The sequence below is a fragment of the Polyodon spathula genome, chromosome 26, assembly GCF_017654505.1.
Source record: "Polyodon spathula isolate WHYD16114869_AA chromosome 26, ASM1765450v1, whole genome shotgun sequence".
Classification (NCBI taxonomy): Eukaryota; Metazoa; Chordata; class Actinopteri; order Acipenseriformes; family Polyodontidae; genus Polyodon; species Polyodon spathula.
The window spans coordinates 13,891,940-13,909,683 of record NC_054559.1 but is presented as its reverse complement, the minus strand read 5'-3'; the positions used below and the strand labels follow the sequence as shown (position 1 = coordinate 13,909,683).

Below are 17,744 nucleotides of genomic sequence, written 5' to 3'. Positions count from 1 at the left end.
GATAAACAAACAGTCGCACTAAACCAATGCCGTCCTGGTTTCTCACGGCACCCTTTTGACAGAGTGTTGTAACACCTAGGTCAGCACTTCGCCTGGCAATTGTTTCAAGGACCCTTGTGTCTTTCACGTGCCTGTCTATTATAAGTGCCAGTTAATATAAATAAAGTCTCCACGTTCATTATCAAGCCACTAAAGGAGTGTAAACGGTCCTGTTTTAGTAGGAAGTGCTCATTGCCTTGATGCTGTCCTTGGAAACATCCTGGTCTTTCCAAAACAGCCAGCTCTTGTCCTTTTTTTTTTTGTTTGTTTGTTTTGGTTCGAGGAAGATTATCTCTGATGTCCTTCAAGGTACAATCTTCCATGTTGAAGCCACTGTCTCGTCTTCCCTGTGCTGCCTAACACTGGAAACTATTTCATCTGGGAGCCAGCCAGGCTGTGTCTCATGCAGAGTGCAGGATGCGAATCTCAGCATAGGGGACAATGGAAACACAGGGCTCCTGTTCCTAACGTGTGCTCAGTAGTGTACAGGGCACCTTCGTTATTTCACTCTCTGAAGAGCGTGACATATAAAGGGCAGTGTATTTAACTGCACATTTTTATGTATTGTCCTATATTCTGATCAGACCCTGTCATCAGAAGCTGTAAGTAATAGACATGTACAGGATGTACATGTTAATCCGTTCACGTTCATCCCATACATGCTCAATTGGATTGAGAACTGAGGATTGTAGTGGACATAGAAAAATGCCTGAAGTCTCTGTCATGCTCCTCAAACCATTCTGGATTGGTGCATGATCGTCTTAAGAGTAGCTAGTGCCATCAGGGTGCAAATGCAGCACCATTGGGTGGATTTGATCTGCAGCCATGTTTAATGCACTACAGCATTGCTGCAGCTTTCCTGAGTAATCACCCATTACAAGCATAAAACATTATAAGAGACAGCTAGCCATAAAGCCCCTTAATGAAATATCTGAGTTGTTTGTCTCTGTTTTAGGAATTTTTATTAGGTCTTTCCAAATTCGAAAAAAAAAAAAAAAAAAGAAAATGTTTTGGTGAAAATGAAACAGACTCCCTCCTACAGAGAGATTTGAACCCTAAGGCCCCGTGTCAGTCATGAGCTATTTTTAGTGCTGTGCTCTGTGTATATCTCTCTCGCTCTCTTACTCCAAGCTGTAGAGACAGCCCCGGGTCTATTCCGGTTGATCGCCCTTTGAGCATCACTAACTGTCAGGATTATTCCAGATCAGCACTAACTCACTCCACTAGGAAACCCTCCCCATAGGAGAAAGCACAGGGCTGTAGTCCAGTCATAGCAGCCACACTGGATGTTATTTGAGACCCTAGTGAACACAAACTTTTTTTTTTTTTTTTTAAGATCCCCATGCGTTATTATCCAGGTTGGACTCACAAACTCATTGACATATTCACACTGAGAGCTCAGAAACTCATTGCAACCCCAAATGTTACCAATCGGTCAGAGTTTTAAAGGAGAAGTTGAAGAAACATTGTTATTTTTTTAGATACGGGGTTAGGGTTAGGGTTGATGAAAACCTGATTCAACTTGTTAAACAGTACTACAGTAAAAATGTAAACAAATTTCAAGCATGTGATCGACTGGGTATTTATCGTCCATAGGGCTCTGGTGTTTGCAGTTTTAGCTGGCCTGTTATATATTATTAACTAACAGTTAACAGAAAATAAATAATGTACATTAACATGTTTATTAGCTGTTTGTTAACAGTTAATAAACAAAAAATACGGCCTTTAAAATAAAGCATGACTGAAGTTGATGTATGCAACAAGTTTGTGTGTTCTCAATCTGAATGTTAAATGGTTAACTTGACCACATGTAATGATCACATATGTGTATGTTAATGTCAACCAGGTATAAAAAGTAGATTCCAGAGTGACAGATACCATTGTTAATGTGGGGATCTGGAGGTTCAATATTTCTCTTAATAGCAGTCACATTAAAATTACAGACCATTTCTCCTTTGCTCATTAAAAGAGCATTGATTCCTTCTTTACACAGGGAGGCTGTTGTCCTTATTAACCCTGCTAATTGATTGTACCTCCTGCAGTTTTCCGTGGCACTGTAATACACTGAACCAGTTAGCGCCTCTAACCCTAGAGGGCTCAGTTTAATTGAAATCTGTGCTGTGAGTAAACAGTTTAGACAGGACACAACTCTATTGTTTTTGAACAATACCATACATAATATTGCATGTTATGTATATACTGTAGAGGTGTTTTTTTTTCTTACAGTTCCTCATTTACAAACTGTTCAATTCTCGCCTGTCAGACAAAAAAGTTACTAGATCTGGGATCCGATGTGATCCGGCATAAATGAACCCCTGTTTATACTTACAGGAAAAGTCAAGTAAACAAGCATGTCAGCTTGTTTCTTCTTCAATGCATTGTTTCCATCTAGAGCAGATTGCTTTGGAACCCAGTCCATGAAGATTGAATCGGATTACTTGGGAACTGCTATTCCAGCTGCAGTGTTTGTGTGTGTGGATGCGTAATGCTCTGTGATCGGATACTGGTTTTGCTAGCGCACGGGTGGCAAACACTGGTTGTGGAGAGCCACAGGGTTTTCTGGTTTTCCTTCCACCTGAGTTCTCAATTACTTAATTGAATTAAATATTTCTTAATTGGTCAACACTAATAAAATGTCCAAATAAAATAAACCCAGAAACCTGGCGCATCGTGGCTTTCCAGGACCAGACTTTGCCACCCCTGTGCTAGGGTTTCGTCAAGGTAATGTAACACACCAATGGGAATCTTCAAAACTTTCTATAGAGATATTTACTGCATATTGTCCCCCTTATGTGTGTTCAATTCCTCCTTGGAGAGTGGATCTAAGATGGCTGTTTCCTCACAAATCTAAATATGAGCTTTTACATGTGTTTCTTGTAAAATGTTATCAGAATGCGAAAATACCTCAAATATAAAATAAGGAGCCAAGAAGATACAGCCTCCTGCTGCTGCATGTAGTTGCAGGAGGGTGGCTGTTTAGTTCACAGATTAATGGCATAAAGGACAATATAATATAGTGAGAACTCTTTGGCTTGCCTGATCCAGTTCAGTGAGCTGGCTACAGGAGAGATTTAAACGTTTTACACAGACTAATGCTGAATAATTGATCTTGCTTCTCTGGGAAAGCCCTGCTCAGACATCTCTCTGTTCCCAGTCGATATAGCTGGGGACCACACATCAGTTATTTATTTATTTTTTTATTGTATTCACACTTGATATAGCTCTGTCAACAGGCTATAGGTCCACCATGAGCATAGCAGATTTGAAGTCACAAACCTGACTACAGTACCTCACAGTGTGTATTACACCAAACAGCCTTGTTTTATGGAAATATTCCTCCTAACAGTAGTTGTGTAACTGCAATCTAGAATCTCTTAACCCATAGACTTCATGCTTGTACAGCTATGGCCAAAAGTTTTGCATCACCCTGTAGAATGATCTAATTGTTCTTAATAAAGTCGAATGAAACCCGCTGAATAATTTTATGTTAACATACCGCTTGGTAGTGTTCCATATACTTAACATAAAACTGACAGAAATTGAAAAATGTGACATTTCGAAATCTAATATAAATACTGTACTACTTTTGGTAGACTTTGGTGATATCATTTTCTTTGATGACATGATGTTAAATAAAAGATCTAAATTATGTTGCTATAGTTGTTTTTTTTTTTTTTAATGATGTCTAAATCTTAAAATTCTAGGTGATACAAAACTTTTGGCCATAGATATAGGCTCTCCAGCCTCCTCTATCAACCAGAAATAGCAAATCCATTCCTTTGAGATCTCCTTCAGGACCTCATACTAGGCAGGATTGTCTGCAGCAATTAGACTCAGTGCAGCTCAGCCACTCACAGGCACAGCCAAATGGGGGGATTTGCATAAGGAGGAAACAGCATCACATGGCAGAGCCTGTTGTGTCAAACTTGATCAGCGTCTATTTGAACTGTTAACTATATACAGCACTTCAAACTCGATAGCAGGCCGGGTTCTACTGAACTGGACTATCTTCCCTTCATACAAACAAATAGGGGACATAAGGATGATCTTCCTTTAGTACAAGCGTATATTCCCAATGTCTTGGATCAGGGAAAGTAGAACACATTATAGTAATAATAGCCTGCAAGTAAATGTATCGTGACTATACATTTACATGAAGGCTATTCTTTCTGTAACACCACTGTACATAACTTTGAGGATACTGTTCTCTTGTTTCCCATAAAAACCCCAAATTTGGCTAAATGATCATCAGGTTTTGAAAATCTGCTTGTGATTGAAGTTAATGTCAATCATGTGGTTTCAATTTACAACCATATCTGTAAATACGATGGCTAACTTCATGCAGAGTGAATGGCGTAGAGCAGACTCTTTGTCACCACTGACTCTCGTCACATTGTCACCTTAGCATTTCAAAGCACTGTATGTAATTATGTATTCTGTCAGTGATCTAGTTTGGTGTAGAAAGTTAATTAATGAATTTGTATTCTTGTTGATTGGCATCTTAAATACAGTACAAGTATTTTCAAACAAACAACATTTGAAAATTAAAGAATTGTTTAAAGTGCCAAAACAGCCACACATAAAACCACTTACTGCCACGATCCACACCCTGTTATCATCATTACTTTCCCCTGTATACACCACCCCTTTAAGTCCTATTCACATCCCCTACACTATTTCACTGTGCCCCTCTCACCCACTGCATGAGAAACTGTGGCCTAAACTGAATTGCATTTCATAACTTGAGGGCAGTGTGGACCGGCAGTCTATTGCTTGTGAAACCCTATCTAGAACCACATTAGCACTAATCGCTATCCAGTGAAAATAAGTCTTGTAAATAACAGCAGTACGTACTGTTTAGCATCAACTAGGACCACTAAAGGTCGTGGGGTTATGGGTTCAAAGTTTGATTTATGAATGGTGTGGGGGGGGGGGGGGGGGTTAACTGACTAGACCTTCACATTCTGCTGTTGCAGTAAGACTTCTATACCAAGAGACAAACCATAGACCCCAATCTTCTCAAGCAAACACGTTAACCATTATACAAATGATCAGTCCCTTGGACAAGTGCTTTTTAGAGTGATTACCTTCTCTGTGAGAGCCAGTAGGATCCTCAACAGCACAATCCAGCCACTGGGGCCACAGTCTATGACTTTAAGAAATAGGGGTCTGCTTTCTGCAAAAATCGAAAGGTTTAGATGACAGTCAGTAAATATGCGTCCTATTGGTATATCCTAGATAAGGTTGGTTTTCGAAAACTGTTATAGAATTATGGTAGTAGGGAATGGTATTGTTGAATGCCATGAGTTGGTTTATTTGGGAAATAATGTTATTTAGCCAGCATTTCTAATTGTATCATTTGGTTTGTCTGTACTTCTGTTACATCACAGACTCACTTGACACTCATCCCTCCATTGCCTCTGCTGAGATGTGTGTGCCTGTCAGGAGATTACCCTTCTATTTGTGTCTGTCTCTCAATCTCTCGCCAGACTAATTAACACTTTAGCTAGCAGGAAGTTTGCTATATAACACAGTCTTCCCATGTCAGATTGGAAATCTGCAGGCTTGTGTTTATGCTCTCATACTGTGTGCAGATCAATCTCCATTACTCCGGGCTCGGTCCTGCAGCCACATGCAGCTAGGAGGGAAGTTTGAAGGAAAATCAGTTTCCCGGGATGCAGCCTTTGCTTGGAGGCAAATCATCTGTTTCCAATTGCCCTTTATTACCTGTCGCACAAGGAGCCTCCACGGGGAAGTGATTTCCATTGACAAAGCCCCCTCTGTCGGCACGTATTGGGGCACGGAGAGTTTAGAATTACAGGGTTCTAATTGCTATTGAGCTACTATGTTACTCCAGTGTTACACTTTCTACCCTGTACTGTTGCTGTAGCCTTTTGCTGCTGGGATAAGAACTTTGCTAAGTAGATGGATATCTAGGGGAAAGTTCTGTACTGAATTATTGACAGCGTATATTTAATATATTAACCACCCCTCCACAAAACAACAGATGAAACTTCATCCAAGAAACCTACTAATTTGTCAATGCTTCGGGGAAATTCTTGCAGACGCACCTTCCAACCAACTTTCAAATATTACCTGATATGAAAGTCTGTCAGATTTACAGTCATCGTGAGTGATATTGACTTTCATTAAGGCATCGTGTATTATAGAACCACGGGATGCTGCAGAAGAAACTAATGAGTAAGGTACCGCAAAATAATAATAATAATAATAATAATAATAATAATAATAATAATAATAATAATAATAATAATAATAATAATAATTTCAAGCACTTTATAAGGGAAAGTAACAGAGCCATGCGGCGACCCCCCTCCCCAACACACACACACACACAGAGTCAACAGGGCGGGACCAGCGTCCCTGACGTTGGGTTGTGAATGGATTGATCTCGGCAGCTGACAAACGTGTGCGGACACAAGCATGCAGCACAGCGATGGGGGTTCACTGTACCCCCGTCTTAAAAATTAAACACTAATTTTTCAGCTTCCAAACCAAGCACAGTTTATAATGCAGTAGAGACTAGACTCGACGTACAGCTGACCTCCGTCTTGTTCCTAAGAGGGAAAAACTAATCTGGAGCACCAATAAGCCGCTGGAGATCTATTTTGGGGACAGCGGAAATCAAAACCAGCGAACAATAGCTGACCCCCGAAACGCACTAACGCATCTCTATCCTTTCTCTGTCTCAGAAATAACGCGGTTTGTGCAGAGGTTCGGCTTTAAACGCACGCAGGAGCCGACTAGTCAACGGAGTTTAATGAGGTTTTGTTTGAGAAATCCCATGCTGGACATTGTAGGAGGGGAATAATCGCCTTGTAATTATTGTAACAATAGAATAATATAGAAAGCTATATAGATAACTAGCAAGCGGTCCGGTCAGAAAGGCAAGGCGACCGATACCCTTTGCACTTTCTCTACCTCTGCGTTTCGTCTTGGGTTGGTGTAATTCTCCTCTCTCAACACTGCTGTCCTGCTATCTGCCAGGTCGATCACAGGGCATCCACACACCACTGTAAACTAACTATTGTTTATAGTCCAATTGGGGTTTACCCGGCTGCGACTGGATTTCCTCACCAAATGGGATCAGTACAAGCCCTCGGCGATTAGAATCTGTTTGGGGTTCTAGCAGAAATGTGACCTTTTTATTTTATTCGGATTCAATATTGTGGAATCTCAAATTTCGTTTTAAAGGTTGGTATTGCAGTAGAGGTTTGGTTTCACCTCACTGTATTATTATTATTATTATTATTATTATTATTATTATTATTATTATTATTATTTGTATTGATCTTGTTAAAGTTTTGCACAGAAAATACTGACTTTTTATAACGAATGTAATTTGTTTGCCTTAGAGAATTTTTGTCAGTATGATCTCTAACTTTAGAATGCCTGACAGTTTTTTGGTAAAACTCAAATTTTAGAAATTAGGTTACAACTTAATCATTTACTGAATAGAATTGGATAAATATGGGTTACCTGCAAAAAAAAAGAGAGACAAATACGGTGTCTTGTCGATAGGATGCGGTTTGGTGACTGCTGGAAATGGCCTATAATATTGAAAGACATTTTTAATGTATTGTTTTATGATTCAGTTGGTAAATCTACATTTAAAATACATTAAACGTGTTTGAACTATGTTATGACTAGGAATACTGTACTTTATATTGTCAATGTGTTTATTTTTGTATTGGAGAATCAAATGCGTTTAGAAGCTTTACAGTAATTCACATTGGAAAGCGGTGTCGCTGTTCTTGCAGCTCGTAAATCCTATTTTGAAGGTGATCCCCAGTCAGAAATTGTATAGCATAATAAATCAATGCAGCGCACAACAATACACGAGTATCTATTAATAATGAACTTCAAAAAGCATTGTATCCATCTCTAACTACACGTGTGTGCATTGAGAGACTGTGTATACTGTAAGTAGACAAGTAGTAAAGTTGCAACCTGTCCCACCTAAGCTATATATGCTTTCACACTGAGGAATGGGACTTGGGCTATCCCTTACGACATCTACTTCTAACGAAGCAATCTTGACCCCCTTGTGTTCTGTCTGGAAGGTTGGGTTGGCACCATTGTTTACCACAGTGATTTATTTAAACGCTTTATTTTTAGCCGTGGTTAGTTGGCTCTGCCTGTTGGCGTGATATGCGCTGTAAACGCCGTGCTTCTTGACAGTCTTGTGTCGATATTATTCTGTCGTCTGCTGTCTGCTCTGTGCTAGGCACGTTTGATAGATGCTGATAAATAAGAGGTCCAGAAGAAGATGGTCTCATTCCACGTGATGCACATTGATGCACGTTTCATTTACTGTGGATGCTGGCTCTCTGCTTTTCACCGGTGCCAAAAGGACCAAAGAAAACAAACTGAACTTAACCCTTTCCTATGGATCACAGCCTGTTAAGAATCTGGGTTCTCTCTGTCTTTGAATGTGTCATTGTTTGTAGGACATACCAGTATATATATATATATATATATATATATATATATATATATATATATATATATATATATATATATATATATCGCAATCTGATATTGTTTTTAACCAGATTTTCACCTCTATAACGTTAAACACTTAATATTTTCAATACATGTTAGACATTAAACAGATCATTTGATGAGAAGTGCTTTGGGTTTGTAAGGGCTTGTTCTCTTCCTGCTCCTTGGGATAAGATCCGTTTGTTTCAGATAGGATGGACTTTGAGAGATGGCCAATATTAGGTATTCAGTTGACCAGTTGCTTCTGTATACAAGGCTAGAGATGTAACAATTCATCGTGTATTAATGGACTGAGATCATTTCTTTACTGTTTATATTCAGCCTGTATTGGTTTACCAATAAAGCAATGGCAGGGTTAATGCCAGCACACAGCGCAGAAAGAACAAATTAATCAGGGGAGGGTGCCATTGTAGCACAGCGGCAGCAGTAATGCAGGAATGCTAGAGAGAGATGGTTATCATGGGTTATGTAAGAGCCACTGACTGGAGTAGCTTTGGGGAGGTGAGTCAACCACTTCTCTCAAAGCATGCCTTGGAACGTGTGTCTCAACAGAGGCAGCACCTGCTTGCAGCGTCCATTCTGACTGTCCCCTGATACAGGGGGTATATTATAGAGGTGGCGTTCTTCAGATATGAGAATATAACCACTTGCAAAGCTTAAAGCCTCCAGCTAATGTACTGTCATTGCAATGCAATGTCTTTATTTTTTTTTACACTGACTGGTTTGCAGTGTTCCACATGTTATAAAAGGCCAAGAACAAATCTTGTCTATTAAACTGACTTTTAGAAAGATGTTTATGCTCGATCCACAGAGATCTCAAACCCCATTTTACAGGAGTAATGAAACTGACTACAACTGGTTACAATAGAGCTACTGGGTAGCAGTGTGGCCTAGTGGTTAGAGCTGAGGGACTAGGTAGCAGTTGCCCTGTAGTTATAGCTCAGGGACTGTGAGGGGGTGTGGCCTAGTGGTTAGAGTTGAGGGACTGGATGACAGTGTTAGATATACTCCCTAAATAATGGGCTGGGTCTTTACCACCCTCTGAGAAACTGACTGAGGCACACAGCTGTGTCTTTTTTTTTGTTCACCCACCATTCCCCCTTACTGCAGGCTAAAGTCTCCTGCCAGTCAAAACACAAAAGCTTGACGGTAATTATACCTGTCTGTGCATTTCCATCACATCTGTTTCCAGCTCCTCACCTCATCCCTCATCTCTGTAGCAATCACTCTGTAGCAATCTCTGCTTCTCATTCCAACCTCTCCCTAAGGGCCTTATTCAATTTAGCCCACAATACAGATTTTTGTACCTGTCAGTTTCTGCGGCCGTGTGTCCCTGTGGCAATAAGCAGTGGCTGTGCTGCAATCCCTTTCCTGTGTCGGTAGTTAAAACTCACTGTGCTGTTCCACTCATCCGCTGTGATGTCCTCCAGTGGAAGTGTTGGCTATACTGCTGCCTTAAAGAGGTCTCCTGTCTTCTTTGGCAGCAAGCTCCCTTGGCAGCAGAAGGGCCTCTTTTATAGATCGTGTATCATGCTAGCACATAGTTAGCCCCAGGGCAGTATCTGATTGAATAATGTTGTTTTACTTTGGTGCTAATGAATTTAGTGCCCATTGTGAGGGTCGTTGGCACTGCCGAGCTCAGGATAAATTGTGATGTTGTTTTGTATTGTGATCTAACGCCCACTGGGGTCTACCACTAGTCCACCAAATTCATTTCACTTGTTACCTGAAACATTAATGCCTGAAAAGCTGGTGAATGGTCCTGTTGCGCTAACTAGCCTCCTCATACCCTCAGTGTTTAAGCTGCTACTGCATGACCTATTCCAAGTGTTGCAAGGAAGGAACTTTCAAATTAGTTCATATAAGGCAAACCATATGAGAAACCCTTCAGTCAGCGAAAGTGCAATTCTGAATGTGTTTTCTATCTATACTGTTGATCAATAGAATATTAGTGTTTCCATGCAGGTGATATCAGATAGCAATGAGAGAATGACTACTAAATGAAGTTTGGAAACTTGGAGAATGAAACCTAGCTTCATCTTGTAGATGTGTTAACTGCCCCTGTACACACCTGCACATTAATCTGAGAGGGGATTGGAAAAGATACAGCATGATAAGGCCCACAGGTAACAAAATAAAAATCGTAGAAATGCTTTTATAAAAGTTTGCCATAATAATCATGGAGGCTGTGTTGTCCAGTGTTTAAAAAAATGGGCTTATAACCAGGAGGTCCCTGGATCAAATCCCAGCTCAGCCATTGACTCACTGTGTGACCCTGAGCAACTCACTTGACCTCCTTGTGCTCCGTCTTTCGGTTGAGACGTTGTTAGTAAGTGACTCTGCAGTTGATGCACAGTTCACACACCCTAGTCTCGTATCTTGTAAGCGCTTTGTGATGGTGGTCCACTGTGAAAGGCGCTAAATAAAAATTATTATAAATTGGCAAGTTAATTATGCAGTTTTCCCATGGTTATACTACTCATTTACCATGGTTTACCATGTCTATTAAATATGCTTTACCATACCGCGCTGTGTTTTACAATGTTTAACTATATTTTAATATATTTTTACTATGTTTAATAAGGGAACATTATAAAGCATTGGGAATTTTGCCCAGTATGCTGAAGTTGCCTCTACACAACCTTTAACACTGTAAGTGGTGTTTTTGTTGTCACTGTACTGACATGAGTGGGCTTGTTGGTAACAATTGCGATGAACAGCAACAATATGACTACTTTTAATAGTCAGTAAATGGTGTCTGAATGAAGGAAACAGCAAATATAAGGATGTTAGGAGACTTGCAGTGGTAACGCGGGGGTAGGATGTGGGAGAACCCTGTTTAACATTACACTGCGTCATGCTCTATTTCTGATATGCAGGGAGAGCTGGAAAGATTGGAGTGGCTGACTCAAGATTCTTACTTTTCCCCTCGGCAGCGCCACTTCCTCGGGGGGTGAGCTGGCTCTGTCCCCTTCATCCCCACCTGCTTGTGCCCAGATTGTTCTGTTTCTGTTCCTGAACAAATGTAAGCAGTTGTAAACAATGACTTTTCAGATCTCTCCGGATTGAAAAAGGAAAAAACAAAAAACAGGCCCATTACCCTGACTGGAGGAGGTGTGGTCTTGAATGAGTCCATTGTTAGTGCTGTCAGAGCCAGCTGCCAAGCGTCTGACGCACACACACACACACACACACACACACACACAGATTTGTATTGCTATCTTACTGGGGACAGCCCTTGCTGAAAATTTGTTAAAAAAATTTAAAAAGCATAACCATTAGCAGAATACAACATTGGGACAGATATTAGACACTGGTCAGAGAACACTGATACAGATATTTGATTATCAACACTGGCATATTATTGGTACGTCAAATTATAAAAATATTATACCACTGTGGTGCCATTATACCAATACCTGTGTGACAATATTCCTTCAAAATCTTTAGTCTTTAAGGTTCATTATTGGCTTAGATGTTAACGTTTTTGCTGAGGGCACTCATTGTCAGGGTACCCGGTTGTTTCTTATGGAAACAAATGAACGTTTTCATTGTATTTATTTATAGACCATTCTATTATATTCAATGTTATTATAACACAAAACATAATTTATGGGTAAAATAAACTAATTGAAATGTTTTAAATGTCATTGAAAACTATAAACCATAAACAATGAAGTACAGTAGGTACCACCACATGTTGGAAACAACCCTAACTACAGTGCTTCCTGCAGCTGACCTGACCCTGACGATAACTGCGAAGATTGCTCATGTGGTGTCTGTTGTGTGTGCTTCCCCCCGTAGCCATGGGGCTGGGTGTGCAGTGGACAGCCCCTCTTCTCCTACTCCTGCTCTCCCTGCTGGGGGGCGGCAACTCCCAGAACTCCAGCACTCCGCGGGGTTGTGGCCTGGACCTTCCTCCCCGCTACGCTGCCCTGTGTGACTTGGAGGCTGTATGGGGCATCGTGCTGGAAGCAGTGGCAGGGGCAGGGGCGCTGACTGCCCTGCTGCTGTCTGTCATCCTGCTGGGCCGCCTGCCCTTTATTACGGAGAAGGACAAGAGGAGCCCCGTCGGGCTGCTGCTGCTGCTGCTCCTGGGGGTCCTGGGCCTCTTCGGCCTGAGCTTCAGCTTCATCATCCAGCCCAACGAGAATGTGTGCATTGCCCGTCGCGCCCTCTGGGGGGTGCTGTTTGCCCTCTGCTTCTCCTGCCTGCTGGCACAAGGCTGGCGTCTGCAGAGGCTGGTCCGCCACGGGAAGGGCCCTGGAGGGTGGCAGCTTTCCTGGGTGGCTCTGAGCTTGACGCTGGTGCAGGTGATCATTGCCAGCGAGTGGCTCGTTCTCACTGTCGTCCGGGAGGGCAAGCAGGCCTGCGACTACCAGCCGGTGGATTTCACTTTGGTCTGCGGCTACATCATGGTCCTCCTGGCCACCTCGCTAGCTCTGAGTCTCTTCTCTCTCTGTGGCAAGTTCCGCAAGTGGAAACGCAGTGGCGTCTGCTTAATCCTTGCCTCCTTCTTCTCTGTGCTGCTCTGGGTCACCTGGGCTGGCTTCTATCTCTACGGCAACGCAGCCCTGGGCAAGTCTCCTGTGTGGGACGACCCCGGCCTGGCTGTGGCCCTGGTTGCCAACGGTTGGGTGCTGCTGCTGTTCCACGCCATCCCTGAGGTGCACTGCTCCCTCCTGCCAGCCCCCCCGCCCAGCGCCCCCGACTACTTTGAGACGTCCCAGCTTCCCCCGCGCCTGCGCGAGACCAGCTTTGACGATGAGATGCCACTGCCCCAACGGCCCTACATGGAGAACAAGGCCTTCTCCTTCGATGAGCACAATGCAGGTACACAGTGAGAAATGAAAAGCTGGGGACATGCATAACAGAACACTTGCTTTAACCTTATACATTTGAAAGTAATAGGCTTTTTTGGCAGTCTGGTTCAGTAGAATAAAGAATATAAAATATAATGTCTCAATAGTCGATCTCTAGTATGTAACAGTTCTATTATGCCAAACCCTCCCTTATGCCAACTCAGTATTTAACTTTGTCCCAAAGTGTGAGCATAGAATACTGCATTTCAACAAGGGAAAACATCTTATGTTACACAACTAGTATGACATCTCTTAGATGGGTAATATAAATCATTTACTCATTTTGCATAATAATAATAATAATAATGTTGCACCTGAAGCCTGACTAATCACTGCACTACACCTGCTCGCCATTAAGATTTTAGGCAGGTCCTGTCCAGTTTAATATTTTTCAAAATGTATTCTCCACACATGATGGTTAGCATTTGAAATGTAAAAGAGGCAGATATTAGGGAGTGTTTGTGTAGAGAGAGCAAGAAAATGGAAAAATAAGGAAAACAATGTGTGGCCTTGCTTCCTGTTTCCAAAATATGTCCTGTGTGTGTACAATAATATTTTCCATATTGCAAATGGATTTCATACAACTTCAGATGGAGTTAGAATATATTTTTGGTCTGTCTATAACTGAAGTAGATACAACCATTTCAAACATTATAAGTAGATATATATATATATATATATATATATATATATATATATATAATATATAATATATATATATATAGATATATATATAAAAAAAAAGGCAAAATGTCCGAGCGAAATGATCCATACAGTAAGTTAATAATACTGTGTATATTTCAATTATATACATTGTAGATTTACTTTAAAGATACGAATTATATATAATGTTGATATCTAAACACAGTAACAGACACCCTAAATGGAAGAACCATATTTGACTCACGCTGTTTGTAAGGGAAGTTTTCTCGATCCTGTTGATCTTAATGGTCCTGCGTCCTCTCCTTTGTGCCTGCAGCTCTCCGGGCAGGAGGGCATCGCAATGGAAACCTGGGCCCCCGTCCAAGCGCCCCCTTCCGCAGCAATGTGTACCAGCCCACTGAGATGTCTGTGGTGCTCAACGGGGGAGCGGTGAGTACTGCAGAGGCATACACTTGACTCAATAAACAATTCTTGTGACTTCAAACATGCTCGCTCATCAATATCGTGACATTTACATGTATTTCTTTTTTTTTTACACATCTGTATTAGCCCATTTGAGGTGATGTTTGCAATGATTTTCCCATACTCTGCATTCACCATGCATCACGCTGCTTTCCCTATTTCACATTACTTTACAATCAATAAAGTTGTGTAAGGTATATAGTGTAAGGTTTTGTCTGTACTAGTGGAGTTGCTATTGTGGATTTCCCTGTACACCACATTAAAAGGTAAAGACGCACTGCAATATCAATTTCCAGAAGTGCATCTTTCAGAGTGAGTCAGTCTCTATATTCTGCCTGGCTTTTTCTGCACACAAGGACACAAGCCTACACATCCAGTCACATGCAGATATTTAATCTCCGCTTGAGTCAGCGTCTATAATCTGCTCACAGCAGCTGCTGGTTTCCATCAGGGGAGAAGCAGGTGAATTCCACTGCTGTCTGGAGAGGCAGCAGCTGAAGGCTACCCCTGGGTCCTTCTCCAAACTCTTTATAATTGTTGAGAAGGGCAACCGAGAAACCTCTTTTCCAAGAACTGATTTTTTTTTGTTTAAACTCGTACCCGGTGTTGGACTGGAGACTGAAGTCCTCTCTACTGTATTCATCCACAGAGCAGGGACAGTGATAGCACAGCAGTGGCAATGTGACCTTCTCCACACTGCCTCTTCTGCGACGAGCATGCCTCAAACCTGCCCTGGACTGGAGGGACCACACTTTCTCTTACTGAGTGAAGGAGCAGGCTCAGTCTTCATGTCCTACAACTGGTTTTCAGAGTTTGGGAAAAAATATACACTATCGGAAAAATCAATATGCTTATTATTCACAATATACAGTAGTTAGAATATATTTAGAACATGGTTTTATATAAAAACTTGTTCCCAATGATCAGTTTAGCCAACAAAATTATGCAGTATATTTTGGGTCATCACCTGTCACTTTATTTTGGCTGTATTAAAAATATTTATTTCCATGTGATATGGATCAAAATGAACATTCCTCCAAGAAAACCCACTGACTGTGTCGGTCTCTCCTATATGCAGATCCCTTCCGCCCCACCAAATTACACTGGGCGAAACCTGTGGTGAACACGCCAGATCCATGCTGCTTGACAGGGATCCATTCCGGGAGATGTGAAGCAGGGTTCAGCCTTTTAAGGATGCAAACAAGACTTTATTTACTGCGCCCGAGGTCTGGGTGTGAGGACTGGTGTGGAAGTGGAGGGTGGGGAGGCTTATCTCACTATATTGGTGCTGCTGCTGCTGTGCATGGTAAACAACTTTCAATAGGCTTCCTAGGAAATCGGTGTTTAGGTCACAGTTTCTAGAGTATGTGCTTGGCGGCTGACAGGTTTTTCTTGGTGGGCCGTGGCCCCTTGGACTTATCTAACAGGGTTTCCTTTTCTCGCGTACAAACATATTTACTATCACGTTTTCCTTCTATCTACTGTGTTGACAAAAGTGCATGGCTATTGATGCCCCTCCTTCCCCCGGTCCCGCCTATAACCTTTACCCTTTTTCCACAAGTATTTTTTTAAAAAGGAGAGAGGATCAGGTGTGTACTACAAAAATATTGATTATTTTATTGATATTATTTAAAATAAATATTATTTTAAATATATGAAAAACTGTTATCTTTCCCCCATGGCAAAAAGATAACTGAGAAAATAAGAAATCAAGAAATATTATCTAGCGCTAGGGCAAGATATCGAGATATTTTTGGCAGTGTGTGTGTTTGTGTCTGTGAGGGAGAGGGAGGGGACAGCTAGGGATAGGCAATCATGACCTTGATTGACCCCAACTTTCGCCAAAGGGCATCATGCATTTATAAAGCACCTTCACTAATGAGGCTGTATCTCATTCAAGTTATACAAGGGCAGTCAGGTCTTAAGACTGAAAACAACTGGCTTTATCTGCGAGTTCGTTCAAATCATGGTCTCAAATCGGTATAAGGTCCAGTAGTACAGCACAACATTTCACCATAATCCATTATGAATCTGAGGCAATTTTGTTTTAAAAGCATAACTAGTGTAAAAGATATTGAGATCTCATGAACTTGGAGCCAGTATTTTTAAACCATTGCATTAATTTGCAACAGTAAATTGTTCTGAGAAACATACAATATTTTTGGGTAGGTTAGTAGTTATTATGAATTGTAAAATTGCAAAAACGTACAAATGAGATGTTGATAAGTTTTATCAACCTCCAGAGCAGACAAATCACTGCTATATGGGGCCTTAGCATGTTTCAGTGATTTCAGCCAGTCTGACAGACTAGACACCTAGTTCCCATTGTCAGGAATACCATCTCCCCACCCATATCCAGGTTTACTCTTTATGTTCACATTCATGTAAAGTTTTAAGATGTTTATATATATATATATATATATATATATATATATATATATATATATATATATATATATACACACACACACACACACACACACACACACAATTAATCATTGTGTGAAATTGTAATAAATTGTTAATGTATACAGGGTTTTAATAGATTTTTATTGCTACAAAAATACAAATTTCTGATAATACAGAAAGTGTGCTGGGGCTCTAAGAAATAGCTAATTCATTACAGGGCAGTAAATTGAACTCCGTACTAAATTCTTGCAGTAATACAGTATGCATAGTACTGGTGATCTGAGAGCCAGCAAATACAATACATTACTGAGAACCCAGTACTATCTATCAAATACACAATTCATTATTTAATATGGCGACACATATTATAATAAAACAAGTGTAACTGATGCTATGACCATAACTACTGTATATGTCTAACTCAGTACTGAAGATTAGATACTAACAGACAGCAATGTAAATATTGCACAGTATCGGGCCCAGTTTGTTACAACCTAACCTGGACCTCTCTCAGGGTGTCCCGCGCAGGGATGCAGAGAGGGGTGTTTGAGGCTGCTTTGGGTCCTGTAGGGGTGAAGAGATTTAGTTTCTTTTCAGTGCTGACACTGTGAGGACTCTGAGCACGCCAATGTTTAACACGTTTGTTCCTGATGGAACAGAGTTCTTGTAATTGTATGTCGTGAATAAGAAAAGAAACTTTCAATAAAACTCCTTTTGTAGTTTCATTTTGTCTGTAAAGTGTTTCAAATGGCTTTTAAAAACCTTCAGTGTGTAAACTGTACC

The 17,744-nt window shown here is 41.0% G+C and overlaps 1 protein-coding gene and 1 long non-coding RNA gene across 8 annotated transcripts in view; one reads left to right on the top strand and one right to left on the bottom strand.

Moving 5' to 3' along the window:
* The window catches only part of LOC121300734, a 50,326-nt gene extending 35,910 nt beyond the window's left edge, over positions 1-14,416 (bottom strand). The window contains exons 1-2 of the long non-coding RNA XR_005947562.1: positions 14,335-14,416; positions 5,127-5,215 (exon numbers count right to left, since the gene is read on the bottom strand). This is a non-coding gene — a long non-coding RNA (uncharacterized LOC121300734). The remainder of the gene's footprint in view (positions 1-5,126; positions 5,216-14,334) is intronic.
* On the top strand, positions 6,437-17,686 carry LOC121300730 (G-protein coupled receptor family C group 5 member B-like). Of its 7 annotated transcripts, none has more exons than XM_041229490.1 (6): positions 6,437-7,254; positions 10,612-10,691; positions 11,445-11,590; positions 12,370-13,398; positions 14,407-14,519; positions 15,631-17,686. In XM_041229490.1, exons 4-6 carry the CDS (start codon positions 12,372-12,374, stop codon positions 15,673-15,675), a joined length of 1,185 nt encoding a protein of 394 aa, XP_041085424.1. In that variant the 5' UTR covers positions 6,437-7,254; positions 10,612-10,691; positions 11,445-11,590; positions 12,370-12,371; the 3' UTR covers positions 15,676-17,686. The 7 variants fall into 7 exon arrangements, with proteins under 7 accessions (XP_041085424.1, XP_041085422.1, XP_041085425.1 ...); XM_041229488.1 differs by having other exon boundaries at positions 10,531-10,691; XM_041229491.1 differs by lacking the exon at positions 10,612-10,691 and having other exon boundaries at positions 11,502-11,590.
* The last annotated feature ends 58 nt before the right edge of the window (positions 17,687-17,744 follow it).

What these genes read in the sequence shown, in the direction of transcription:
- LOC121300730 (XM_041229495.1), top strand. Translation starts at nt 12,372, where the DNA reads ATGGGGCTGGGTGTGCAGTGGACAGCCCCTCTTCTCCTACTCCTGCTC. An exon ending in CTTCGATGAGCACAATGCAG is followed by an intron (nt 13,399 to 14,406) that starts GTACACAGTGAG and finishes TTGTGCCTGCAG; the next exon opens with CTCTCCGGGCAGGAGGGCAT. An exon ending in TGGTGCTCAACGGGGGAGCG is followed by an intron (nt 14,520 to 15,630) that starts GTGAGTACTGCA and finishes TCCTATATGCAG; the next exon opens with ATCCCTTCCGCCCCACCAAA.